Source organism: Vigna angularis, chromosome 11 (genome assembly GCF_016808095.1).
Source record: "Vigna angularis cultivar LongXiaoDou No.4 chromosome 11, ASM1680809v1, whole genome shotgun sequence".
NCBI classification, from domain to species: domain Eukaryota; kingdom Viridiplantae; phylum Streptophyta; class Magnoliopsida; order Fabales; family Fabaceae; genus Vigna; species Vigna angularis.
Genome location: NC_068980.1, coordinates 1,619,722 through 1,647,487, shown reverse-complemented (window position 1 = coordinate 1,647,487; position 27,766 = coordinate 1,619,722). Strand labels below are relative to the sequence as shown.

At 31.0% G+C, this 27,766-nt stretch overlaps 4 protein-coding genes and 2 non-coding genes across 9 annotated transcripts; 3 read left to right on the top strand and 3 right to left on the bottom strand.

Annotated features, from left to right (window-relative positions):
* Positions 1 to 363: 363 nt before the first annotated feature.
* On the bottom strand, positions 364 to 2,437 carry LOC108333609 (tetraketide alpha-pyrone reductase 1). Its single transcript, XM_017569078.1, has 6 exons — positions 2,200 to 2,437; positions 1,962 to 2,131; positions 1,661 to 1,849; positions 1,421 to 1,583; positions 1,164 to 1,353; positions 364 to 617 (listed from the first exon to the last, which is right to left on the bottom strand). The coding sequence occupies exons 1-6, from the start codon at positions 2,306 to 2,308 to the stop codon at positions 458 to 460; spliced, it is 981 nt and encodes a 326-aa protein (XP_017424567.1). The 5' UTR covers positions 2,309 to 2,437; the 3' UTR covers positions 364 to 457.
* Positions 2,438 to 3,133: 696 nt separating this feature from the next.
* On the top strand, positions 3,134 to 3,206 carry TRNAR-UCU (transfer RNA arginine (anticodon UCU)). The gene has a single exon. It is a non-coding gene; the product is annotated as a tRNA-Arg (tRNA).
* A 3,191-nt stretch (positions 3,207 to 6,397) lies between these two features.
* Positions 6,398 to 6,470, top strand: TRNAR-UCU (transfer RNA arginine (anticodon UCU)). The gene has a single exon. It is a non-coding gene; the product is annotated as a tRNA-Arg (tRNA).
* A 4,702-nt stretch (positions 6,471 to 11,172) lies between these two features.
* Positions 11,173 to 12,078, bottom strand: LOC108333672 (dehydration-responsive element-binding protein 3). The gene has a single exon (XM_017569148.2). It carries the CDS (start codon positions 11,907 to 11,909, stop codon positions 11,244 to 11,246), a length of 666 nt encoding a protein of 221 aa, XP_017424637.1. The 5' UTR covers positions 11,910 to 12,078; the 3' UTR covers positions 11,173 to 11,243.
* A 1,458-nt stretch (positions 12,079 to 13,536) lies between these two features.
* On the bottom strand, positions 13,537 to 18,157 carry LOC108334017 (protein MODIFIED TRANSPORT TO THE VACUOLE 1). Of its 2 annotated transcripts, none has more exons than XR_008246191.1 (6): positions 17,738 to 18,130; positions 16,907 to 17,629; positions 16,596 to 16,751; positions 15,015 to 15,938; positions 14,147 to 14,397; positions 13,537 to 13,648 (listed from the first exon to the last, which is right to left on the bottom strand). XR_008246191.1 is itself a non-coding variant. In XM_052871019.1 (6 exons), the coding sequence occupies exons 2-6, from the start codon at positions 17,942 to 17,944 to the stop codon at positions 14,356 to 14,358; spliced, it is 2,052 nt and encodes a 683-aa protein (XP_052726979.1). In that variant the 5' UTR covers positions 17,945 to 17,953; positions 18,025 to 18,157; the 3' UTR covers positions 14,041 to 14,355. The 2 variants fall into 2 exon arrangements, 1 of the variants encoding a protein (XP_052726979.1); XM_052871019.1 differs by lacking the exon at positions 13,537 to 13,648 and having other exon boundaries at positions 14,041 to 14,397; positions 17,738 to 17,953; positions 18,025 to 18,157.
* A 95-nt stretch (positions 18,158 to 18,252) lies between these two features.
* Positions 18,253 to 23,990, top strand: LOC108334018 (uncharacterized). 3 transcript variants are annotated; one of them, XM_017569600.2, is made up of 14 exons: positions 18,253 to 18,404; positions 18,604 to 18,676; positions 18,916 to 19,063; positions 19,439 to 19,638; positions 20,206 to 20,243; positions 20,900 to 20,979; positions 21,422 to 21,489; positions 21,622 to 21,799; positions 22,247 to 22,359; positions 22,438 to 22,503; positions 22,810 to 22,900; positions 23,066 to 23,133; positions 23,549 to 23,586; positions 23,683 to 23,990. In XM_017569600.2, the coding sequence occupies exons 1-14, from the start codon at positions 18,376 to 18,378 to the stop codon at positions 23,867 to 23,869; spliced, it is 1,377 nt and encodes a 458-aa protein (XP_017425089.1). In that variant the 5' UTR covers positions 18,253 to 18,375; the 3' UTR covers positions 23,870 to 23,990. The 3 variants fall into 3 exon arrangements, with proteins under 3 accessions (XP_017425089.1, XP_017425088.1, XP_052726980.1); XM_017569599.2 differs by having other exon boundaries at positions 21,622 to 21,943; XM_052871020.1 differs by lacking the exons at positions 18,253 to 18,404; positions 18,604 to 18,676 and having other exon boundaries at positions 18,924 to 19,063; positions 19,410 to 19,638; positions 21,622 to 21,943.
* The last annotated feature ends 3,776 nt before the right edge of the window (positions 23,991 to 27,766 follow it).

Sequence of the window (27,766 nt, the reverse complement as noted above, 5' to 3'; positions counted from 1 at the left end):
CATATATCTCTTATTTTTCAAAACCTAAAATTTTCATCCTGATTTGATAAAAACAATGGTATGATAACATTGATATGGTGAAAAACTATTCTCAAAGTCAAATGAAATTTGTTGATTTATATCTCTTATTTGTGTGTTTGTTAATTTGTTAATGTCGGGTTGTATGATAAAGTGTTCGATACAATGTAGTAGTAAAAAATGATGTTCGTAACAGTTATTAGAATATTATTCTTAATAGTTAGATTGATACGTTTTTTCCTATGTGAATTTGAATAATCATTTCTATAATTTTTTATTTAATATTTTTATACTATTAACACTAACATTTGAAAATTAAAAAAAATATATATATAAGCATCACAATGCATATAGATCTCTTATATGACATACACTATAAACTTAAATAATGTTATTGGTTCAGCTTCATATCACAGTCTCAAACTAACAGCGAAGTTCATCAAATGTTATCTTGGCATTTAGGAATTGTGAGATGACCTTGCTTAACAAGAGATGCAATGCAATCATCAAACATTTCTTCAATGCTCTTAAATTTAAATCCTAGACTCTTCAGCTTTTGAGTGTTGAGTTCGTAATGTGGTCTATCTACTTTCTCGAACCTGAAAATCACAAAAGACAATATTTAATTTACTTATCACTGCTATTTTATTTTCTATAAAATGTTGGACATAATAATAAAATGTTCTAGTGTCTATTTCAAATTTTGAAATATTATTTTCGTATATACTTTTCTTATTCTATATCTCTAAGAAAACATGAACAAGTTACTAGATAATGATTAAAGTTTTATAAGTTGAGTGATATATAATGATAATTATTTAATGTAATTAATTTTTTTCTCAAAGTATTTTTAAAATTTGTTTTTTTTAAACTAAATTTGTATGTATTTTAATATATATATATATATATATATATATTTTTTTTTTTTCTGGATAAAATATTTTACCATCAAACAACACGCGAAAGATAAATTATAATTTCTTATGAAACTCTGTTTGTTATATAAAAAATACTTTATACATGTTTTACATACTTTAATAAATTATACATAAGTTTAATTTAAAAACAAAACACACTTTAAAAACATATAATTTAAAGATAAAAAACATATTTAACTTTAAAGATATATTATTTGATTGACGAACCGGGAGATGGAGAGAGTAGGATAACGGTTGGCTAGCAATGCAGCTAATTCATCTTCGTTCATCACTACAGAGCTGCAAAGGTATCTACCATGGGAGCCTGCATCTTCATAAACAAGGATTTGGCAAAGGGCAACATCATCTATATGAACATATCCCATTCTTCCAAGCACTTGAAATCTCTTCGTTTCCCCTGTTAAATCAATTACAATAATCAATCATTATTGAAAATGTACCAACCTTAAGGGCAAAGCCTGTACCTTTGAGCAAGCCCAGCACATCAGATGCAGTAGAACATAAATTTGGTGGCAAACAGGGTCCAATGATGAATGATGGTAGAACTGTCACCAAATCTATCCCATTCTCTCTGCAGAATTCCCATGCTGCTCTTTCTGCCTCGATCTTCGACATCGCATACCATGCCTTCAACATATACACATGCTACAAATTAGAATCCACCCACGTTTTCATTAGATGCCAAAAGCATAAATTCTTATTACCTGGAGTTTCTCGCAGTACTCCAAGGAGCTCCAGGATGATTCATCTAGTGGTATGTTTGGATCAAAATCATCTCGTACCCTAAGAGTCGAAGATGACGAGGTTAATACAACACGACCAAGAGCTGCGTTCTTCCGACAAGAGCGCAACACGTTAAGAGTGCCTTTTACTGCTGGTTCCAAGATCTGAGTCTATTTTTTTGACAACCAAGTTAAAATACTTCACGTTTACGGACCATTATACTAGCAAACAGTTAAAAACCATTTTTTTTTTGGTACCATGTACGATGTGTGTGAGATATACCTTAGGATCAGTTATAATGCTGAGTACAGGAGAAGCGACATGGAAGACACCTTTGCATCCGATGATTGCGTTGTCGAAGCTTCCTTCCTCCATCAAATCAGCTTGGACTAGTTGGAGTCTCTCAGTTGCTCCTTCTAGACTCCATAGGTATTCATATTTTTTCTGCTTCCCTGCGTAGTTAGATGAGAAACTTATGGAACAGGCATTTTTCCGACGGAAGAGAGGGTGAGAGAGAAACCTGAATCTCTGACTGTTCCAATGACATGATAGCCAGAGGAAAGAAGTCGCTTAATGAGCCAAGAAGCGAGAAAGCCCGACGCCCCAGTGACACAGACTTTGTGTTCCATATCATAAGCGAAGGTGATGCTGGGTCGTGCTGTTCTCCCTGTCTCTATATGAAGGCTCTTCCTCAGTCCTCACATGGATAAGATGATGAAGCTAATTATCTAACTATCTTTCAACCCAGTCGACAATGAAGGATGAATGCCCTACCTACTTCACCAACTCCTCGTACAAACTAATAGATGACAAAACACACCACTAATGTTTTCGTTGCTTTTTTTGAGGTCAAGTTGGAACGTCAAAACAAATAATAATTTGTTATAACATTTAATCATATGTAAATAATTAAGACTAATATTTATATGTGATTATATTATAAGTATAAAAATATCATATTTTAACTTTAGGTTAAACGTCTTGCACAATCGCAATGTTAAAAAATAATGCTAATGAGCTAAAACAAAGTTAACTTCAACTAAATATTAAGGAAACAGTTTGTTTTACAACTTTTTGACCATGCATTTGATTGGTCTGTTTTAAATATTTTTCTAAAATTAAATTCAAACAGACCAATAAAGTGGCATGCATGTTTTCTTGTAAAAAATTGTTAACATGTTAGGATTCAAATATTAATAATATTAGTTGTGAAGATGAGTGTTTTTTTTTTTGTGTTTAATTCTCTTTTGATTAATTTATTGAACGTGCTTTTTAAATTGGAAATTTTATATAGTGGAAAAGCTCATTTGGTTTTTATGAAAAGTTCAGTACTTTGTAATTTTAATTTTTTTTTTTTAGTTATTAGCATAATTGAGTATTCTTTTTTCTTATCTAAAATTTAAAGACATTTTATTTTCGTTATATTAGGTAAAAAAAGTCCTATTTTCTAAATGGCGCCCATGGCCTAATGGATAAGGCGTTTGACTTCTAATCAAACGATTGTGGGTTCGAGTCCCACTGGGCGTGTAATTAAATTTTTTATTTTGTTTCTAGTTTTATTGAAGGATTTAAAAAATCAATAACTCTTTTTTGCTTTCTTTTTTATGGATAATAATTGTATACAATGTGATGATACAAGTTAGAAAAATACTTATCTTAATATTATGTAAATGTCTTCATTCGTTGATATATTTTATTTTCATAAGAAATATTTATAAATGAGTTTGTTAATATAGGTCGGTTTAGTTTATGTAAATATCTAAAAGTTTAGGAAAAAGTTTTGTTACTAGTAATTTTGAATATTGAGTTTTGATATTATAAGAACATGTAAATATAAAAATTTAGGAAAAAGTTTTGTTGTTTGTTATTTTGGATATTGAGTTTTGATTTTATAACCAAAACATATTAAAGTGAAATAGAAAAATGATGATTTTTTGGTTTTGATTATTAACCAAAATATAAAGATTATTTTTATTTTTATGTTTATGTTTCTTCATAATCAAAACATCAAAACATGAAACCATAAATAAATAATAAATAATATTTTAAATCAAAAAGATATTAAGCTTCAGATTTATTTGACTGAAATAAAAAATTAAAAATATTTTTAAATGAAAAAGGTAGTAGGCTTCAACTATCAACATAATCAAAGCAAAATATTATTTTATGTTTTGATTATGATTCTAGCTAAAATTGAATGTAGAATTTTTTTTAAATGTATTTTTTTATTAAAGGATATTAGGTTTCAGTTATCATCGTAACCAAAGCTCACTACTACTCTATGTTCCAATTTTAATTATAACCAAAGTCTAATATAATTTTTTTAAAATATATTTTTGTTTTTCTTTCTTACTCTATGTTAAATATGTACAAAATACCACAGAGAAAACACATTAGAATAAGTGAGAATCTAAATACAAAAATATGATATTCTTACAAAATAAATGTGTTAAATACTATTTTACATTTGTATTATATATTTTGCAAAAATTATCCTTAAATACTTAATGAATAGAAAATATTGTTATTTAATGAATTTTATTTTTTCAATTTATAGAAATTTGTAGTCTTCATAAATTAATTTAATTTGGGGAAGTTTGAAATAAATGCACTTAGAGTCTTCACAATCTATTTGTGAGAATTTTTACTGGATTGATATTATTTATATTATTAGTTTTATATTGGAAGATTTATATTGATAAATAAATAAATAAATAAATATATATATATATATATATATATATATATATATATATATATATATATATATATATATATATATATATATATATATATATATGGGTTTGTTAACGCGTATGCCATGGATTCTAAGTTTTAAGCTTAAGGGTATTTTAATAATTTTTATTTTTAAAATTAAAAAAAAAAGAAACCCCAAACCCTTGCTCACCTCCCTCATTTCTCTGAAAAAAATCAGAAACACTGACTATTAAACAATTTTACAAAAAAATGATTTTTTAATGAGTTTTCATTTTATAATTTACACTCGTTGTTAAACAATTTCTTATAAAAAATGATTTTATAATGAGTTTTCATTTTAAATTTTTGCCGTATATAATTTTATCTAATTTTCACAACCATAATGATATCTGAAGGAATTGATAATTGGCCTGAAGGGTTTTTTTTAGAGATGATGATTCAACATATGTAGATGATGAAATTAAAGAGGTTAGTGAAGATGGTGAAATTGAAGAGATCTTTAATGAACCTTTGCGTGAAGGTGAATATGTCTTTACAAAGACAAATTGTTTAACGGAAAATGTTTCTGATTTTTCAATTGGGACTACAGTAGGAATTAGAATCCATGATATATAAGTATATTTTTGTCTACTAAAACCCGATACACATTGCTAAAATGTACCAAATAAAAAATAGACATTTGTGCGTTAGCAAACCCTTATATATATATATATATATATATATATATATATATATATATATATATATATATATATATATATATATATATATATATATATATATATATATATATATATATATATATATATATATATATATATATATATATATATATATATATATATATATATATATATATATATATATATATATACATTACTATCTTTTTCATTAATTTATAACTACTAGGCAAATAAAAAAACAGTACGATGTGATCATAGCATATACTTTTTTTTGTTTATATTATGATTAATCTTGACTAACTACATGAGTTAAATCAATATGGTGTACTGAAAAAACAAATATTGGTTATTTTTTAGAAAGTTTAATTTATGCTACCTTTTGGGTGAAATTACTCACAGTGGGGTATCTTTATCTTTTTCTTGTTCAGCGGACTATGCAATCTAAACGTGAAAAATCCATTGCATTAATTTTATAGTTATGTATGATAAGAAACCAATTCCTTAATGTTATATTCTGTATACATGTATCTAACATTTCACCTTTGCTATTTTCCAATGATAAATTTTTAGCTTTATGTTTAACAAAATAATAGACTTGTAAAGTGAGATTTGCATTATCTTATAAACTATAAATTAATCATATTTTTAATCGATTTGAGATTTTTAATAATAGAGTTCTAGTTTCATATTTTTTAATTGCTTAGTGAGATTATCTCACCTGTTTCACCATTGTAGTGCTTAGAATATATTTTAGAGAAAACCTTCTTTATTGCTTTTACTTCAAACTATCACATATGAAGATCTCATGTTTTAAATCTTTTTCACAAAAAGAATCTAAAATATATATCAATGAAAATATTATTTTTGTAGGGTAAAGAACTCAATTTTAAAGTATTTTTTGTAAAAATCTCACGTTATTTAAGATAAATCGATTTTATAATACATAAACAGATGTAAATTATCTAAAGCTTCGTGAATTTGATTCCATGCACCTCTCAGTTTTTGTGAATTTTATATTTATAGGATTTGAAGGTCTGGTTGAAAACTAACTTTTTAAAGTTAGGTTTAATATCCTATTTCCGTTTGTACGGATTTAACGGAAGAGATTTCATTGATATAAATTTTATTAAGTAAGGACGTAATTGACACACTTTTTAAAGGATAGACTAATTTAACATTTTCGAGCGAAACTGGGAACAAAACAGGATATTAAGCCTGTGAATTCTACCTGTTATCAGTCACATTAATGATTGTATACTTTTGTATCTATTTTTATAAAGTTATTAAGTTTGTATGTTGTGTTCATACACCAGCTAAGCGCCCATGGCCTAATGGATAAGGCGCTTGACTTCTAATCAAGCGATTGTGGGTTCGAGTCCCACTGGGCGTGTAGTGTTTTGTGTTTTTTAGGTTTATATTTTATTAATTAAGAGAAACTATATAATTGTTTTATTCAGTTATAATATTTTATATATGAAGAAATAAATTAAGGGTAGCAAAGTCTATGTTCTCTTAAATTCATTTAAACGGATTTATATCAAATTTAAATTTATTATTTTAGATCTTAAGTTTAATATATTTATTGAATTTTAAAAATATAAAATTTATCTATGTTATTCTAATTTTAATAAATGTTAAGTTGGTCCAAACGATCATGATGTATAGTCGGATTTGAGTTAGCAAAATTGAGCCGATATAGAAAAATGTTGAAATAAGTTCATTGGCACTTCATTTAAATTAAGTTAGTTCAAATTCAAATAGAATCGAATTTAAAAAATTTAAATTGAGTTAAATTTAGATGAGATCAAGAAAAATTATGAGATAAAAAAAATTAGATTAAATCATTCCAATTCAAGTTAGTATGTGTATAACCCGTATATCAATTTTACGTGATCATGCTAAACTGAATTGGATCATGTAAAATCAAATATTAAATAAGATGAATTAAATTAAATTAAATTAACAAAACTAAAATTAATATAATTTAATTAAAATGAAATTGGATTTTATATCCAATATTTTTTTATTAAATTTAAACTAAATTTTAAGAAATTCAATTCATAATCATCTAACAAAAATTAATAAGAATTAAAAGAAAATGAATATTATATGGTATTGAGACATTAATAAGTTTAGATAAATAAATATGAAATATGGAGACATTGAAATAGCGCTAACACGTGATTAGATTCGTTCTGCCTTGAATCTGCCAGTCGATCGTACAAATGACTATGAAGGATCGCTGGACAATTGATACAATATTAGTATATTAATTTTTATGAGGGACTCACTCAAAATTAAAAGGTTATAATCATATTCAAACTTCTTTCTAAAAAATTTTATATGTGACGACTGACCAAGAAAAATAGTCTATAAATTTTATTATGCTACTCTAACTCCATTTTAGCTGCTCAAAATAAGCTGGAATATATGAAAAACTCAATATAACATGTTGGCATATATTTTATCATATGATCAGTTTTTTCAAACAAATGCTACACTTTTATTAGCATTTGAAAGTTAGGTATGATATTTCTTATAAAAATCAAGTTTAATTTAATTTATTTATTTATTATAAATCATTTTTAAATATGATTTGACAATTTTTTTTTTAAATTGATTTGTTACAAATCTTTTAAAATAATTAGAACCTCACTGTTTTTTAACAATAGACACGATGCGGGTAAATTTAGCGTTTTCATTGTTATACACTATTATCAGTTTGCTAGTTGGCTTTTTTTTAGATAACTTAGTTAGCTTGATCATTTAACTGTACACACTAATGATAACAGAATTAGAAGATTTATAATCTTGACCATTTAACCATATATACTGATGATAAAAAATATTTTAATTATATATTTATTACTTTAAGAAATATTGGACTCATGCTCGTAAAGTAATAATTAACTTTTAAAAGTGATAAAAATATTTGTATTTATGAATAAAATTAATTTAATATTTCCTTATAAATGAGGGAGATGTAAGGATATTATGCTACTTGTATTATATATGTATGCATTAATTATTCATAAAAATAATTTTTTTTATATTTTATTAAATTAAATTAAATTAAATTAAAATTAAAATATAATTTATATTTTATTTATTTAAATTTATATTATAATTTTTTTAATTTTATTTAGGTATCATTTTAATTATTTATAATTTTTTACCTTTTAAATATTGATACTAAAAAACCTACTTAAAAAAACACAAATTAAACATAATTTATAATTGTGAACTTAATTATATGATTTAAATTGGTAGAAAAATATTTCGTACTTAATGTTTTGTTAACTCAAAGAAAAAGAAAAAGAGTGGGAATCTCAAGTTCTATTTTCTTTTTCTCGAAGAATCTGGATTTGAAAAGGAGAGAGACAGATAAATAAGTGTTTTTTATATCTCCAATAGTCTAATATAAGGATGAATTTAAATATGGTAAAGTAAAAATGAAAAAATTAAACATAGATTTTTTTTGAATTAGAGACAACGTCAATGTCTTATGTAGTACGAGGTTATGTTCTTTTGGTAAGAAACAAAGATTTAAACAGCGACTGAACTGAACTGCCAAGTTCGAATTGATTTAGGCTACTTTCGTACAAATTCCAAACCCAATGGACACACCACACAGATTTCAACACTCCCTTCACTCATCACTACACAACAACCACATATTTTCATCAATTTCACTTATTCATATACTGTTTTCAAATGTCGTACTTCTCCCATGAAACATGTTTTATTAACTTTCTTAGGTTCATGTACAAGGAACCGTGTGTAATCTTTTCAATTGAAGAAGTACTTTTTTCTCCTTTCCATCTATTTATTTGAACTGTATTTTGTGTTGAAGTTGAAGTTTGATTGTACCAGTAATTCTTCAGGCTTAATTAATCAGAAAAACATTGCAAATTAATCAAACACCTCCAACAACCACCAACCACTGTGCAACATTTATGGGTTCATCACAAAGTCGCACGTTCATACCTAATTCTTCAACCATTCATATTTACACACAAAATGCTGATTCATCAACTATTACAGAGAAGGAAAATTTTTAGAGTATTAATTGCAACTGTGCTAAATTTTCACTCCAAAAAAAGCCCAGCAATAGTTTCGATTACATACTTCATACCTAAATTCTTATATTGGTTTTTAATAATTGAATTTGGTAGAAGTGGACTTTAAGCTTAACTCAACTCCACAAAGTTGGTTTGTAAGGTGAGGTTTGCACCCACTTATAAACTATGAATTGATCTTATTTCTAGTCGATGTAGAACTTCCAACACACCCCCTCACGCCGAGGTATATAGCGTGGGATTAAATATTTTTAATGGGTGGTCCGATAGCAGCCCGATAGTAAGTGGAACAATATGTTCAACAAACAACAAATATCATTATGATAGGCTCTAACCATGACTCTGATACCATGTTAGAAGTGAACTTTAAGTCTAACTCAACTCCACAAAACGAGCTTGTAGGGTGAGGTTTGCACTCACTTATAAACTATGAATTGATCTTATTTCTAGTCGATATAGAACTTCCAACAGAATTTGATATAATTGTTTTTTATTGTTTAAAAAGGTACATAAATTAGTCTTCCAAAAAGTATAATTATTTTTTCAAATCTTTAAATATTAGTGTTAAAAGACTGTGGAGGTTTATTTCGTCAATTTCATTAATATGTGACAAACGGAAAATAAATCTTCAAATGCCATGAATGAATTATGAAACCACACCAGAATTTAGACTCATTATTTGTCAACAACATGTATTATTAAACATATCAATATATATTTTTTCATATTTTTTTATTAAATCCCTAGATGCACAATCTTTCACTCATACAGAAAATAAACATATAATCACTTTTCTCGTCAATGTTAGAATTTAATAAAAAATTATAAAACAAGTTAAAAAAAATGAATTATATAACCATATATATCTCTTATTTTATGTGAGTTCATTAAGATGAATTTTTTTTTATCTATTTTAAAATATTAGAGATTAGAAAGATATTTAAAAATTTAAGATGGAAATAAAAATAAAAATCTGTATTTATTAGCTTTACATATATTAAAAACACATTTAATGCAAATATTTAAATTAAAAAGGTTTCCGACAACCTTGTGTGAGAAGAGACAATGGACATGTATTCTCTATACCAAAATCAATTGCCATGAACAACACGAAACCTAATTTGTATTTTAGTTTATCTCTTTCTACTAAAATAACACTGAAGTTCCATTCTTCAAAGTGAATTTTAAATTTCATAAAACTGATTTATAAACTGAATATATATATATATATATATATATATATATATATTAAACTGAATATATAGATATATATTAAATTAACTTTATCTAAAATTTTGAATAATATTGGAAAAAAAATTTCAATAATAAAAAGATATTCCCTTCGCATGAAATAATAACATTGAAAGTTTTATTTGTTTATTTTGTTTCAAGTTCTTGAAAAAGTAAAATATTTTCTATAACATGAAACATACAACTTATTTTGGATTAATTTAATCAGATTGATTATTAATCCGATTTAACGGTAAAATGATTATAGGTAGAATGAGTATAATAGTATCAAGTATTCATCCCATATAGAAGCTATACAACATAGTAATTTGAGTGTTTGAATGTGAAAGTTAAAAGGCTAGAGTCCAATGGATCCGATCCAATCCAACATTGATCCAATCTAAAGTCTTTAAACTAAAAAAAGAAAAGCTGAGAATATTTTTTAATGATTTTGGACTAATTTTATATTTTTCAATATTTTTATATAATGTATTTATTTCATGATTTCTTCCACCTATTTAAGAAAATTACGAAAAAACATAAAAGCATTTTTCCTTCTGAATTTTTTCTAGAATAAGAAACAAATTAATTTAATAAAAAAAACTAGAAACACCGACACAATCTTAAAAAACACTGACACACACTTTTTGGAACTTAATTGAAATAAAAAAAACTCAGAATATATTTTCTATCACGCTAAGTTTTACTAATTAATATTTTTCAAAAATTAATATTCTTCTTGGAAAAGTGAAACACAGAGCCACGAATTAGAGCGAGTGAAGAAGCAAAAATGCAAACAGGGATTTGAATGAGATAACAGAAAAGTGGAACATGTTTGATAATCTGAGAAACAATTAAAAGAGTTGAAACTGAACGGAACATGTTTTTTGATGATCAGTCTGAAAGTGGAAGAATCCACACTCATCTTCACCAACCATCATCTCACAAATGCTTCCCACTGCCATTGGAGGGTACAACCAACTATCCACTGAGTCAATAAACGCGAACTCACTTCTCGACTCCACCGATTCCAAGCTCTCTTCTATGTTCGGCAGTTCCACAATCTCACTTAGCTCAGACGACTCCGCCTCATCAGAACACTCGCGGTCGAACTCCACCATCGCGGCGGCTTCCGCCGCGGCCACTTGGATGTCACGTGGGGCACACGTCACGGGTCTGGGAAGCATATTTACTAGGTTAGGGAAATTGAGAACGGCCGTGTGGCCCTTGATGCTCAGAGCTGCAACATCGTGCGCGCGTGCCGCCATTTCAGGCGTGGCAAAAGTTCCGAGCCATATGCGTGATTTCTTGCGTGGCTCGCGAATTTCGGACACCCATTTGCCCCAATTGCGCATTCGAACGCCGTGGTAGACGGGATGCTTGGTGGGGTCTCTGTTTCTCTTGAGCTTGCTCTGTTTTTGGGTCTTGCTCTGTTTTGGAGTCTCTGTTTTATGGGGTTTTGAAGTGGAGGGGTTGTTGGTGCTACTGCCAGGAGTTTTGTGACACGGCGTATCGATCATTGTAATCAGAATGGGAATGTTTGAGAGAAGATTAGAGGTTGTGAATGATAAGGAGTGAGGAAGAAACAGAGCATATGGGTGGGCTTTGTTGTGGTGAAGGATAGATTATCGATAAAGCGACCCTTAACCTACCAATAATATACTTCGTGAATCGTGACAATGCATAATGTGTTAAGTTTAGGTTTACTAGTACGATGGGAAACAAGAAGAAAATACAGAAGACTTTATGAGTAATAGAACTAACACTGTTAAAGAATAGAAATGCATAAAGTTTTTCTTTTCTTGCACAAGATTTATTGGGTTAAGTATAAGGTTTTACAGGGTACATTGGCCCCACCCAGACATCGTATTTTTGTTGAATATACGTTTAGTTTAGTGTTACATGTCTGGCCAAGTCTCATGGTGTCAACATCGCACGTTTCTTGTGTCCGTTGAGGTCGAATTGTTGCTTTGTGCAATTTCCATTCTCCATTTGTATAAAGAAATTCACAACCAATTGGTGGTGTGGTGGCTGCAGACGCTACTAGCCATCGTTCTTTTTTCCTTTCTTCAAATTTCTGCTATTTTTTATTCATAGTTTCGGACAAGACCTTGTGACGTTAATTGGTAAGAAAATTAAGCATCCTTGTACGAAAAGAGGTTCAATAATTTGGTCACGAGGGCTTTTTAGGGAGTCTAATATTCTATAATGTCATAATCATCCGACGTATTGATACTAACAGAAGAAACATATATCTCCATCCTAGGATGCTTTGATGATTCAAAAGCACGCCTTCCGTCCCAGGATTCCAAATTTCCAACGTCCAGAGGGACAGGGGCACCTCTTGCTATGGATTATTTAGAACCTATCCTTATCCAAATTGCCTGAGATGTGACACTTGAAAATGGGATTTTATTATAATTCTTCTTTTATTATGCTATTGAGTACTTAATCCCTTTAATGTTGAAAAGCAATGGGAGATATATAAACTTCTTTTCATCCCCAACATTTATCTCAGTAAGTAAAAAGAAACCACTGACTAATCCAGGTACTGTACCTTGGATGTATTTATATTTTTCTTCCAATATAAGAATTTGGATGTCGTGGTTAGAGATCATTCTTGTTCATCTCACATATTCATGAATATTTTAAACCTTCAAAATAACAACAATAAAATGAAATAAAATAGGACAAATAACATGGGAAATGTTGGTTGTCTGAGTCAAGGAGCTCAAAATAGTATACCACGATAACTTAAGGTGCCTCGGAAAAACGAAAGTGTGCTTAATCCAACATATTTAATAGAAAAACTGTAGCAAATGGATTAAAATTGATTAAGCAATGTTTAAAATTATTAGAAAAGAGTGGCGTTGGTATCCTGCCTTTAAATGCAACTCTTCCGCCATTGTTATCTTTGGTTATGAAACAAGTAACTAATCTAAGAAAACTTACATTATTTGTTTTGCCTTAAATTTTTTGTTTGCTGAAAAGTCTTTAAAATTTTGATAAGATCCTGACATTTTTTTCTTTCAAATTTGTCAGCGAACTAACCTTTTAAAGATAAAAAAAAATCATCTGACTAATCTTTATAAAAGATTAAAATGATTAAACAAAATCCTTAAAAACTATTTTGATGTGAAGAATTAAATCTTGGAAGGACTTGGCTTGGGCTATTGAGGGCCCTTCACTGTCAATAATTTACCTTCGAGTTGTGATCCACATTAACAATTTCATTTTCTGCTCTGCACAGCCTTTGGTTCTGTAAAAGAAATTAAGATTTCAACACACTCCAAGCAAGCTGAATCCGAGCAAACAATTGAACAAAGCATGGAATTTGTTTCTAAGGGGTGCTAGATTTACATTGGACATTAAGGAGACAGGACGGATCATTTTCCATTGAGAAAAAACTATAAAGAAAGGGAAAAACAGAACTCAAACATTGCTGCAGGAAAAGTAAGACATTGCGCCGGATGCATATGGTATTGCTGATAGTGCTCGTACTACAGATAAAAAAATCTCAACTACTTACTGTTAGAATCATTGTATTTGTATTTAGGTGTGAGTTGTGAGTGTGCTGTATGTGAGTGTGTGTGAGGTGTGTACCACTCCCTTAATCCTATAAGTATAGGATTAAGGAGAAGGAATGTAACATGTAAGAGAACCATTTCATTCAATACAATACCATTTTCACACTTACAAAAAAAACTAAATGAATAAAACGGCAAAAGAGTTCAAAATATTGGGAACTGGTAGTAACCATTTCATATTCTTCCAATTGCTATAACTGTGCTCATATTTTGTTGACGACATGGGCAATAGAAAAACATCGACAATGCTCCATCATGCCAAAGAAAATCAACTTTCTTCATCGGAAATTATGAACCGGTTTGATTTATTCGTGTGAAATCCACCACAGCGTTGTAAAGCACCATAAATCTTTGTCAACAATAGTAAGATATTGAAATTTCAAATCACTCTCCTTGAATCATTTGCTGTAGCAAGATGGTCCTACAAGCACGAAATAACATGATTAAGTGCGTCAACCAAAAACTAGGTAAAGTATTCTTAAAGCTATATCTTGAAATGTGAGGAAAAATGAACATGATTTTAGATAACTGAAAATTGTACAGAGCGGATTTAGCGCTTTCATAATGTATGCCAGTCTAGAATTATGGGCAGGAAAACTGGTCTGACTACTCCAAATGAGTAATCAGTCCTAAACAGATCAAATTAAATCTTAGGAAAATAAAAGGGAATAATGATAATAATATATGAGCAACAACCCTATTATGAAATAATCCAGTATATCAAACTCAACCTATAGTTTCCATAAAACAGAAACCATGACCTGACGGCTAAATTGTTCATCCTGGCGGTATTCAAGGTGTTCAAATATGAATTTCTTATGACTTCTACCATTCCAAATAAAAAAAGGGCTTGTACAACAAAACAAATGAAATGACTAATTTCTTACGATAAATCACATTCAAATGACTGAATTCCTTTCATGCAGTTAAACTTTACCGAACAAGTTTGTATTCTACAAAGCAAAAAAATTCATTGCAGATCATTAAGATCCTTAAAGTATATCATTTTTCGGTTAATAAATTTAGTTCAAGACTTACTGAGATAAAATCAAATGCTTTAGTTTCTTCTTTCTTTGAACTGCTGATCATTGAGCTAGGAGTTTGCGCTGAAAATTTTGATTGGAATATGTCCGGTAGAGGTGTTCTTTCATTGCTTCCAGCATTTTTAGCAGAACTGGCATCATGCCTGTTGACAATATTGAGGTTTTGGAAATTAGTCACTGTTGCCAGAAATTGCTGCTGAGCCAAGAGATTTCCCATGGCACCACAATTAAGTGGCTGAGAAGAATATGGTTGGTTCAACATAATGCCAGGTTGTGCAGTATAAGATGGATGGCCAGAAGGAAATACGGAATTTACATTGAAGCCAACTGCCTGAGAGCCCAACATGCCACCAAAACCGTTGTCCGGTCTCAGATGACTAGCATGATTATTTAAACCAGAAAAAAAATAATCAGATTGCATGGCAGGGGATGTTGCTTTCTGTTTTGCACTGGATGTATTTTCATCTACAGACAAGCCAGCCAATAAATGATCAACAAACTCTCCATTATTTCCGTGCCTGGAATTAGTGGCAAAAATGTCATTACTCACATGATGACCCAGTTTATCATTTCCAACAGTCATCCTTGAAAAGACATCGCTATGCTCTTTGTTTTCATTAGAATGAAATGACACATCGGCAAAGGGGTCATCATCATTTTTTCGTTCGCTACTAGCTACTCCAGAGTTACTAAAATTTCCAAATAAATCATCAGCCAGAGCCGGAGGTATGGATGGTGTCAAATTTGCTATATTTGTGTCATTTGTTCTCTTTGTAGCATCGCCTGTTCCATGATAGTCATTAAAATCACCAGTGTCTAACAAGTCAGGAAACTCAGCAACAGCAGCACTATCCATCTTCATAGCCTTCTCTGAATTAATGGAACTGTTTGGTTGGCCTCCACCTAAAAGACCAAGAACCTGTCCATCAAATGGCCAAGAGCTAAATTTAATTACAAAATATTAATCTTGCACTCCAAAGGTTGCTCTTAAATTTGAAAGCTTCTTTCTAAGCAATTTGGTATAGGGTGATTCCTTTTGTTTCTGTAACTTTACCCAAAAAAAAGAGAGAACTGCAAAATATTTTGCACCGTTCTGAGAAATAACTGAAATTTTACCAGCATCTATAATTTCATACTACTAACTGCCATCAGCTATCAAAGTTTTTTCTCACAATTTAGACTTCCTTCTAATATTCTATATAGGATATCAGCTCTTAGTGGGATGATGACAGAGGGACATGATGGTAAATAAGAAAGAATTAAGATCTTAAAAATGAAACCTGTGTAAATGACAAACATAATTGAGTGAATAGAAAAATGGGAAATAAAATAAAAGGCAGGTTATCCGATTAAGTGGGAACAAGGAGAAAAATAAATAAAGAGGGGAAGCTTTGTATCTTATATATTTAGGCCTAGGCATGCATTTATTTATATGCCTATAACCAGTATTTCAGTTTTAACCAATCATGGTTCAATAGCTCTGGTTAAAGTCAAAACTACTAAAAGTAATTTAGAAAAGAACAATATGACTTGATATAAGAAAAAATGAAATTAATGAGAAGTTGAAATTGTGTACCTTGTTTGCCTTTTCCCTTAAAGAGGCTTGGGGGGAATCCGAACATCTCAACACCAGATCCTTGTTCTCAGCAAAGTAAATAGCCATACGTAAAAAAATATCATCATCTTTGTTTCTAAGGATAGATTCTAGGACACAAACAGCTTTGACACGAACCTGAAAATGTAGTCCCCAAAAGAAGTCAAAATGAGATGAGATGACACATACATCAATATGCAGCAAATATCAAGTGCAGAGTTGTGTAATTGACTTGATATCGAAAACATGTATGAATTCTAATTTTCACAGAAATGTCAACAAAATACACATGCCTGCCACATTGGGGATTGGAGCTTTTGTTCAAGGGCATGACATAAAGACATGGCATCCAACTTTGAAGCCTCTCTTAGGAAAACTTGAATGGCATCTCGACTGGGCTGCAGGCGCACGCCTCCAGAACTTGCAACTGTCTCGAGCAATCTCTCCTCTTGTGTCTTACTCTCTGCATAACCAGCACCAGTTTTCCCATTCGACATTTCCATCCTAGTTACGCCTGCATCCTGATTCCAAGGGCCACCAGTTTGATTCTTCGAAAGTGCCGACGTAATTCCACTATCATACGCAGTGGGTTCATATCTGTCCTTGTATGTTCCACTCGCAGCTTCATTCTTGATAAGCGAAGAATGGCCCTGTGTGAAGGCACTGAGTCCTTGCTTAATGGTTGCACTTCCAATATCCACAACCTCACTGAGAAACGATTTCTTATCCTGAGAAGGAGCTTGATAGTTGGTGTTCCCAAACCCTTCGATCCGTCTATTGAGATCAGCGGAAGCAGAAGCCAAAGACTGTGGCTTGCTGATGTTATCATCTGGAGAAAAAATAGCAGAGATAGCCTCTTGAGCAGTGTCTCTAACAGCCTTGTTGAGTGCATCGCCTTTCAGAGGATCCAATTGACCCTTGTACTGTAACATCTGCCGAATTGCCACTGAATGTCTCTGCATTTCCCTTCTAAACTCTACACACTTTCCAACCGCATACTTGATCAATCTCAAAGCCTGTCAAATGCAAACCAACACAATGATCGGAATCTGATTTCAATATATTTTTTATTCATATTCCAGGGAATAATAATAACAATGATAAATAAAAAGCTGCATGCATACCTTGTGTTTGACGACGGGGCTTTTATTGTCGAGGCGTTTAAGGATGAATTCTGAGAGCTCCTTGACGATGCCAGGATGAGAAGAGCGTAGGAGCTCGCAGATTTCGTCAAGTTTATAGACAGGTGTGACTTTCTCTTCATCGGAGGTAGCTGAATCGATCAAGCGCCACCGCCAGTACGATTCCACCGCTCTTCGACTCGATTCCATTCTCTTCACCTACACAGATTTAATTTATTTATATTTATGGCAACACAATTCTCAACTTCGCTCTACAGTGAGTAAAACACCTTGCAATTTGATGACGCTGTTCTCTAGTTTCTATATCTAAATAGTTGAAGTTCGAGATTCGGAATGGAACTGAGAAACAGAGCGATGAAGGAACGTAATTGAACAGAGACGAAGGCTTTTTGCCACGAAAACAGAAAATTCACCCAGGATGTGACACGTCAGTTGCTGACTCACCCACGCCATTTGGAAACTTATCCTACGCCCCCAGCGCACATTAGAACGTGCCATTACGCCGTGTTTGGATATTAGAATCAATTCGACAAAATAAAATTCCGTTACCTGACCTCACCAAACAGGCCTTGCCCTCATTCCACAGTCTACACTCGAGACATCCTCACTCATTCGTTGGGATGATAGCTTGCAGCAGGTCTCTCACCAGGTTCGTCTAACAAACAATTTTTCTCACAAAATCAATAACTACGAATTTGGTATCTCGATATCAATGTTAGGATCTGCAATTTCAAAACTCTTGTGTTTGAGCACACACTTGGAGTTATCTTCTGATTTTTTTTTTTCTATTCATTTTGCATCGCACTCTCCTTGCAAAACTAAAAGTTTGTTGTGCTTTTGCTTTGTAGAGTGGACCGAGTTCTCAAGTTTACCAATACATATCTTGCGTCAAATTCAAGGCCTACACGTTATTACTTACAGGTTCCCGGCTTCTATTCCCGTGATTTGTTTGTATATTGTAATCTAATTTAGTCCTTATCTAATCACTTTTACCCTCGCAAAGAATTGTTTTACACTGGTTATGTTGCGTCTACTTGTACATTTAATACTGTACTGGACTGAGATGATGTCTCACTGAGTTGTTATTGTTTCAAATTTTCTATCAGTAGTCTAAGAACTTTGAACTCCTTTTTTCAACTTAAAGTTATTTCATTTAACAGCTGGGCCAAGGTGCTTATCATTGTTTAAGCTACAATTTTATGACGGGTGGTAGGAAGAAGAAAATTTGTCTTGAAGACGATAGCATGAAACAGAAAAAAGTGAATTCTATATGGAGACCAGTTGCCACTAAGGCCAGTGCTTGTGAAGGTTTGTCTTTTTTGTCCTGGGACATGCCGCTGTTCAACTTCCGGTTGTAGCAACTACCAACAATTTTGCGTTATGCCTATGATTTTTATTATTTCTTTTGCGTGATGCGACATTTTGGAAAATGTAATACACGGAAGAACTAGTTGCTTTTTCCTTATGTTTATATGCATATGGTCCAGTTCCTCAATCAAAATTAGCCTTTTTGTATATTTCATGCTATTTACTTGACAAGCGCTCAATGCTATGGGGTAGTGTGATTTTTGAAAAGCATGATACTTATTACTTCGTACGATAAGATTCTGGGTACGCCGGTTATTCATATTAAATGATCTGGTTTTTACGAAAGCTTGCTAAAGGATGCAATTGTTGAGTCAGATCGAGGCACAGTTCAGGAAGCGGGCTGTAGCACATCCACCACTGTTTCAAGTGATCATGTCATGAAGGTAGCTGCTGAAGCTATAGATGAAATTGCTAAATCAGCTACAAGTTCAAGCCAATTGCAGGATAATGTTGAAAACAGAGTGCTACAAGGAGATTCCTCTGTCTCCTCTGAAAAGCATGCAATTTCTGTGCAGGCAAGATTATAATTTTTCACTTCATTTTACTTTACTTGAATTGATAGTTCATATTTACGAGGATACAAACCAATATTTTTTGTTTGCTTCTGTTACATGCTGGTTATCACCATATATCTTTAGTTGGTTCTTGTTCGTTATGTTTAGGTTTCATGCAGTATTGGCTGCTTCATGTACGTTAAAAGTTACTCTAGTGCTAGAATTAGTCAGTTTGTTATGAATTCAACAAAATAAGGAAGGAATTCATAAGAAGACTTTCATAAAAGCTTATGTTGCTGATATGTTCTCTCCTAGATTTTATTTGAATCTTGCCATAGTTTTAATTGTTTGCTATTTTTCTTCTCTTTTTTTTGTCACTATTTTACTGTGAAAAGTAATGTTATTATTTGTTGCTTTTTCAGAATATTTCATTCGAACTATCTTTCTTGGTCCTTGGTTTTGGTCTCTAGTTTGTATTGTTTTACAAGGAAGAGTTACACTTCCCTTTGGCTCTCTTTTCTGATTATGTTGGACAGTCAAATGATTTAGTCTTTCATCTCTGTTTTAATTTTGTGTTTTTTTCTGCAGGTCGGTGCTTCTCTATTTCGTTTTATTAAAGGAAAAGGGTAAAACCTATATTTTAATTTCTCTTTTGGCATAATGGTATTAATAATAACATTACTTAACCAACTTAAGTAGATAGATATCAGATGAAGAGAGGCTCAATATGACATTGATAGAAACTGTCTGGGAAAGAAAAAGAAAACGTAAACTTTAATTGCTATAACAGGCTCCTCCAATGTGAAGTAGAAAGAATTACAATTCAAGAACGTATAATCTTGTCAGATTACGGAATAATCCTACCCTCTCAAGATTGTGTAAATCTTGCTTCTCTATTTTATAAAATTCCTCAATATCCCTCTCTGATTCCCTCTACCTTTATTTATATACAGAATATTCCCCCTTGACCCACCTTTTCTCCCTATTATAAGGATTTCTAATAATAGGTATACAAGCATAGGTGAAATTGATAAAGAAAAATAATTTTATGATTGTGAAGGAACAGATGAAAATATGCTTTGATAAAATAGGCTGAAAAGAATAGTTATATTCATGTTAGGAATTGTATCAATTTTGACTTGAGATTCATGTTGCCTACATCATGTGGGATACGATTGCCCTAATCTTGTTGTTGTTGTTATATCAAAGGGAAAGGGTAGAAGATTGTTCTTATGACATGTTAATTAAATTAAATGCTTCTATATACTTGATACTATTTCAGGGGATCCACACAGAAAAGGATAGAAGAGCAGATGGGGGTTAAAATAATAATACCTACTTCAAAAGAAGAGGATTTCATTTGTAAGTTTTGGTTACCTAATCTTCTGTCTATCTTGTGTAGGTCAGCTTTGAGATAGTTATTCTTTTACCTTGTTTGTGTTTTAACTTCGATTATTGTCATTCTTTGAGATATTTAAGTTAAATTTGATTTGACATAATTCTCTTTCATTCAAAAGAATAGAGTGTATTGTCATTTGACAATCATAATGATGTCAATAGGTCTTTGGTTCAAGTTGTCTTTTCACTCTTTCTAAGCAAAAGTCCAATTCCTTTGAAAGGCCAAAACATAAATATGTGTAACAGGAGCATGAGATTGGTTGAGTGTGAGATACAGAACTTCTGTTTAAAGTAGAGGCTCCACCCTCCTCTATAGCCTGGGAGCTCCTCTAAATCATGATTACTCTCATAAGAGTGGATAACGGAATTTGATATCTTAACTATTCGATATAAATGTCTATGGCAGCCATTGAAGGCATTTCAATCGACAGTGTGAATTCAGCTTCGAAGAGGATACAGGATATAATTGATGAGGTCAGTTTGCCTTTCTGGGCAGTCTCTCAGATTCACTCTTTGATTATATTTATCTCATTTTTGCTTTTTGTTTCCTGTGTTTACTTTGCTGTCACAGACTAATATTCTGGTGTTTTCTTGTTTTTATGACAGAGTGTTAATAGTCGAAATCTTGATTATTCACACTTCATATCCCTTCCACTGGCAATTCATCCTGAGTTAGTTAATAAACTCATTAATTTTCAACACTCAATTTTGGGAAATGTTTCTTACAAGGATGAGAGCACTGATACTGATTCCAATGAAGAGGAGGGTACTACTGACCCCAAAGGTGTGGATCAACTGCCAAAGGAAAATGCTGGTGTTGCAGTTGAACTTAAAGTTGATGATAACAGTGAATCAGTTAAAGTTAATCTTTCCAAGATACCCCTTGTCAGTTACAAACCTAAAGCATCCAAGTCTTCTGCTTCATCTGGTATCAAAACAATGAAATTTATATTATAGCGGAGGGAATTTGAATCAACAGTGAAATTATATCTATTTCACGTGTTTTGTTATATTACTGTTCTCCATCATTTTCCACTCGTGGATCTTGTTCCATGAATTCTTGTTAAATTATATATGGTGTCATGGCTACTTCCCAAACCCTAAAACATGTCCATATTACCTAGTAACCAGTTGTTTTCATGGTTAATGAATTTACTTTGTCATGTAAAAACTCAGCAGGGATGACATGTTTATGCTAAATAACAGCTTTTCTGTTATTTTGCTCTTGCAGATCTGGGTATTGACAAATCTATATTCATCAAGCCTAAAACATTTCACCTTACAGTACTGATGCTTAAGCTATGGAACAAAGAACGAATTAAGACAGCCACTGAGGTCCTGCAGGTAAGTTTTGTTAAATTCATCATAATAATATATTCTAAGAATTAGATTTTTTTCATTTATGTTTTTGATGCTGTGTAGAGTATCTCCTCGAAAGTTATGGAAACCTTGGATAATCGGCCACTCTCTATAAGATTAAAGGGACTGGTATGCATCTACTTTAAGCACCATTTTACTGATATTATTCATATGAAGTGCTGCTTATCTGACAAGATATAGAATGACATTCCTACTAGTACGTTCACTAAATTTAGAATGAAGTAATCGAACAATATGCAAGTTAAAAGGTCGATATGTAGTTTTTTATTTCCCTTTTGAAAGCTTGCGTGTAAACTTTTAGGCTTCCTGAAAGATTTCCTACCGTGTCTGCTAGAAACTTTTACCATCAAATTAATCCTCTTTGTGATTTTGTTTGATATCTTTGACGAGAGAAACTTATGTTTACTCTTGTAGGAATGCATGAAAGGCTCTTTGGCAAAAGCCCGTGTTCTGTATGCTCCTGTGGAAGAAATTGGCAGTGAGGGCCGTCTTTTACGTGCTTGTCGTATCCATATGTGGATTGTTGTTTTTGATTTTTTTTTGGGCGGTGGTGTTTAGTTAAGGATTCATTTTTAGTTTTATGAAGCTCATATAATTATGGATCAGTGTTTGGTTCCTGATTTTGATTATATATTGTTCTCAAAGAATTGTTTTTTCTAAGCATTTTTAGAAGTCATTATTGATGCATATGTTGAAGCTGGACTCGTCTTAGAGAGTGATGCTAAAGACAAACTGAAGGTAAACTAAATTTATCCGATTCATATCCGTTGCTTTTGTATGAATTATAAAGAAGTGTTTGTTTTAACTCACCTTCAATTAAATTACTTTATTAAAGGCCATTTTTACTGTACTGATCTACTGTTTATCATGTAAGTTTTTTATGATATATTGTATTTTTCAATTTCAGAATGTGTCAGATTTTTCTTAATATGGTGTCAGCTCATGTTTTGGTATATAAATCATCCAAGCATTTGTATATTAGAGACAAATTCCCATGTACCGAGTGTTCTTTGTACATTCCTTTTAAATTTTAATTATCCGAATGATAATCCCTTTCCAGCATTAGATTATGAAAGTTTGGAAATACTAATTTTTTTTCGAGGCCCTGCTAGGAAACCTTAACACCAAACTATATTTTTCTCCTGTTTTTCAGCTACACGCCACTGTGATGAACGCAAGGCACAGGAAAAGGTGCTACTCCCCCCGACCCATTTTTTCTGCTCGACAATCTCCTTTGTAAAGTTTTGGTGATTTCTCAGTAAGCTGATATGTGCTACTTGTGTTTAGGAATAAGTGGAAAAGAAAGGTTGATTCTTTTTATGCACGAGGCATATTTGAGCAGTATGGATCGGAGGACTGGGGGCAGTATCTTATTCATGAGGCTCATCTTTCGCAGAGATTTTCTTTCGACGAAAATGGATACTATCATTGTTGTGCTTCAATTCCTTTTCCTGGAAATGTGCATGTGGAATGATTGATGTTTTGTTCATTATTACCGCACTATCTTTTATGTGGAATAAGGATTTAAGTGGTAGTTTCATGAAATATATTAAACTTTCTACCAGTTAAAGAAAATGCCTGCGGCTTAGATCAAATTTCAGTGTTAGTTGTTTTTGCCTAGTTAGGTATGTGTTTGAAGAACTTTTGCTTACAATTGAATGTTCAGTGAATTGTTATCACTATTGAATATTTGGACGTAATAGAGAGTGGGTAGAACGTATCTGACTTTTGGTCCTGCCCTTATATTTATAAGTCATCTAATGGATCTTAAACTAACACTGATCCAATAGAATAAAAACAAACATACTTTTATGTTGGGTCAGTTAGTGATAAACAGTTTATCTATCTTTAATCAAATATCTTTAATTATTTTATTGTCTATTGGACTATTAGTCCAATAGTAACTTAAATGTTGGTCCAATTAGGGCTTAACATTGTTGAAGTAGCAGATGGACCAAACAGTCCTGAGTGAATGGACCAAACGGTTCATACTGTATACCATACAATTAGTATTTTTTTTATGGACATGATTGTGGGTATCAAAATAATCTTTTAGATTAATCGTGTATGTTTGGTTAGAAAGTAAGTAAAGTCGGTTTAGTAATTGTTTTTCTTGTCAAATTACAGTTTGTATTTATCCAAATGATTGTATCTTGGTTTACGAAATTTATATCCTATATAAAGTGAGCTTAAATCTTTCGTCTCTAACGTTCATCCCCTCCTGTTAAATTACTTGATTTATTTTGGAATAATCCAATACAAAAAAGTAGAATTTAGCCCAAAAATATTAAGTAAACTTAAATTATATATACCTCATAAAAAAATATTATTATATGAAAAGTTGGCAGATAAAGATTCCTTTTGGCAGAATTACTGTCTTAATAGTAACAAAATACCCGTTAAGAAGTAATTAAATTAAAAATATTAAGCACTTATTTCACTAAATAAACATTCATTTTTTTTTCTTTGATAAAAATAAGAAAAATTAAAACAGGGGAAAGTGGGTCTGCCAGCTATAAATAACTGTAAAGTAGCTTAGAGAAGTTCTTTGATTAGCAATTATGGCTTATATGAATGAATCTTTCTGGAAAATTGATCAGTATAGGAAGAAGGGTTCCTATCTAATTGTTTTTTTGGTGCTTAGAAATGAACAACTTTAAGCTGTGTTTAAAACATGTAACGAAAGCTCCATGACTAACTACCACACATTTGATGTTCCAGTTTGGCATATGTAGGAGAGGACAAAATCATCATGCTGGATGGATAACGGGGTCGATATTCAAAAACATTTTTTTTTCATTTTCATCTTTTCAAGTCTCTCATACATTCATTTTTTTTTAAATTTCAGCATCACATTGTATATTTTCTCCATAAATGCATGTGAAACAATTTTAGTGCACGAAGTATCTAATTCTGAGCCTAGTCTAAAGGAGATGATCTTTGTTTCATTTTATTTTCAAAATAAATTGAGAGTAATGTCTTATTCCATGTTTTATGCCTAATTAAAATGATGGACTTCTAAAGTGTCCATTTTAGTCAATGATGTTTTAGGGAAAAAATGGTGTGAATAGTTGAAAAAAGTGAAAAAAGAAAGTGATGATGGACACTTTCCACCCAACTTTACTTTTGAGGGCTTTTCATTTAAGTTTAACTTCCCACGTTCACAGTGTAAAGATTTCATATTGTAAATTTTTTTGGTGATTTTAACTTTTAAATGTTATTATCACAAAAATTAACAACTTATTTTATAAAATAAATTGCAATTGGATAACCACACAATATTTTCATTGATAATGCACATAATTTTTATATTGTACCTAACAAGTGTAAAAGAAAAAGAATTGCTACTTTATTCAATTAAATTGGAGAACAGAGAAACTAGTAAAATGAGAAGCAACTTGAATCTAGATTAATGATGACATGATCCTAATTAACCAAACTAGCTATTTACAAAAAGTGGTTTCAGCGAGAAAAAAAGAGAGGGGCCAAAAAGTGCTAAAGACTATACTTGATCTAGTTCCAATTCGCCGACCACATTTCTCATGATCATGGAGCATTATGTGACATTAAGAGCCAAAAAAATTGCTTATATCGAGGCATTCTAAATTCATAACATTTTTTTTAACAACTTTTTAACATTGTAAAAAAAAAGTCATTGGTGTAATTAACATGATTTTTTTAAATGAATGAAGTGATGTAAAAAACTCATTTTGAGATATTTGGTTTCGTGGATTCGTATTAAAGATTTAAAATTCTTCTTCGTTTTGAGACCTTATTAACAAAAAAACATTATTCGTCAAATCACCATTTCACCCTTGTTCATGTTGAAGTTCTGTCGTTCATTGACCTTAAATTTTTGTCTTTGTTTTCTGCTTCAGGTTTTCGGTCTCTTTTTTACAACATTGAAAATTTTATGTTTTTTTGCTTTGTTTTGCATTTTTAGAATTATTTTTTTTTCATGAAAATTAGGTTTTTCCTATTTCTTAGTTTTGCATTCTTGTTTGGGTTTGTTTTGTTTTTTTATGGGATTTATTGTTTGGTGTCCTCTTTCGTTGATTTGACTTTGTTTCGATTTTGTTTGTTTGGACATTATGATTTTCTATTTTTACAATAATGGAAGCCATCTCAGAATAGACGGGAAAGCAAAGTAAGTAAATATATATAAGTGAAATTGTTTTTTTATGTTAAATCTCGTTTTCTAATGGTTGATTATTTTGTCTTTTGTTCCATATACTTGTTTATAAATTTTTAAAATAAAAAATATTTATTCTGAAGTTAATGCACCTCTAAGGTCATCAATGGTAACAATTATGACCACATAATAATTCGAAAGAGAACATCCAAAATGAGTAAAAAAACCTGCAGAATTGGGTGGAGAACATAGTTCAACTAAAAATTTGGACAAGAAGGTTCACCCCCTTCTTCAAACATATTGAATTGAAAAAATATTCATTCTCGTGTTAATGAACCTCTAAGATTATCAATGACCCTCTTCTTCGACATGTTTAATAGAAAAAATATTCATTCTCATGTTAATGCACCTCTAAGATTATCAATGGTGAAATTATGATCACATGATAAACCAAATATGTCAATAGAAAATATAAAATAAGAAAAAAACTATCCTGTAGAATTAGGTAAGAAACGCAGTTCAAATTAGTGGGGATGTACGTGTAAACTTTTTCACATGAAGGTTTAAACACTTGTTCATCAATTTTCAATAGAAACAAAAATTCATTTTCAAGTTAATGCACCCATAAGGTCATAAAATGGTGGAACTATGACCACTTAATAAACAAAATTTGTCAACAAAAAATCTAAAGTAAGAAAAAAAACCTACAGAATTAGGTGGGAAACACAATTCAAATAAGTGAAAACCCATGTTTAAAATTTTTAACAAGAAGGTCCACCTTCTTTTTCACAAATGTTAAATACAAAAAAAAATAGTCATTCTCGTGCTAATGCATACCTAACATCATCAATGGTAGGAATTAAGACAACATAATAAACCAAATCTGTCAACAGAATATAAAAAACGAGTAAAAAAATTCTTTAAAATTAGGTTGGGAACACACTTCAAATAAGTGAGGACCAAATTATTTTTTTCCTCATTTTAGATTTTTTGTTGACAAATTTGATTTACTATCCTTCTTAACCAATTCTATAGTTTTTTTTACTCATTTTGAATGTTTTGATGATAGATTTCGTTTGTTATGTGGTTTTAAATCCTACAATTGATCACCTTAGGTTGCTTAACATGTAAATTAATAATTTTTTCAAAAATCGTATGTGAAAAAGTTTGTCGATCTTTTTATAAAAAAACCCACCTAATTTTACAGGTTTTTTTTTTTCATCATTTTGAATGTTCAAT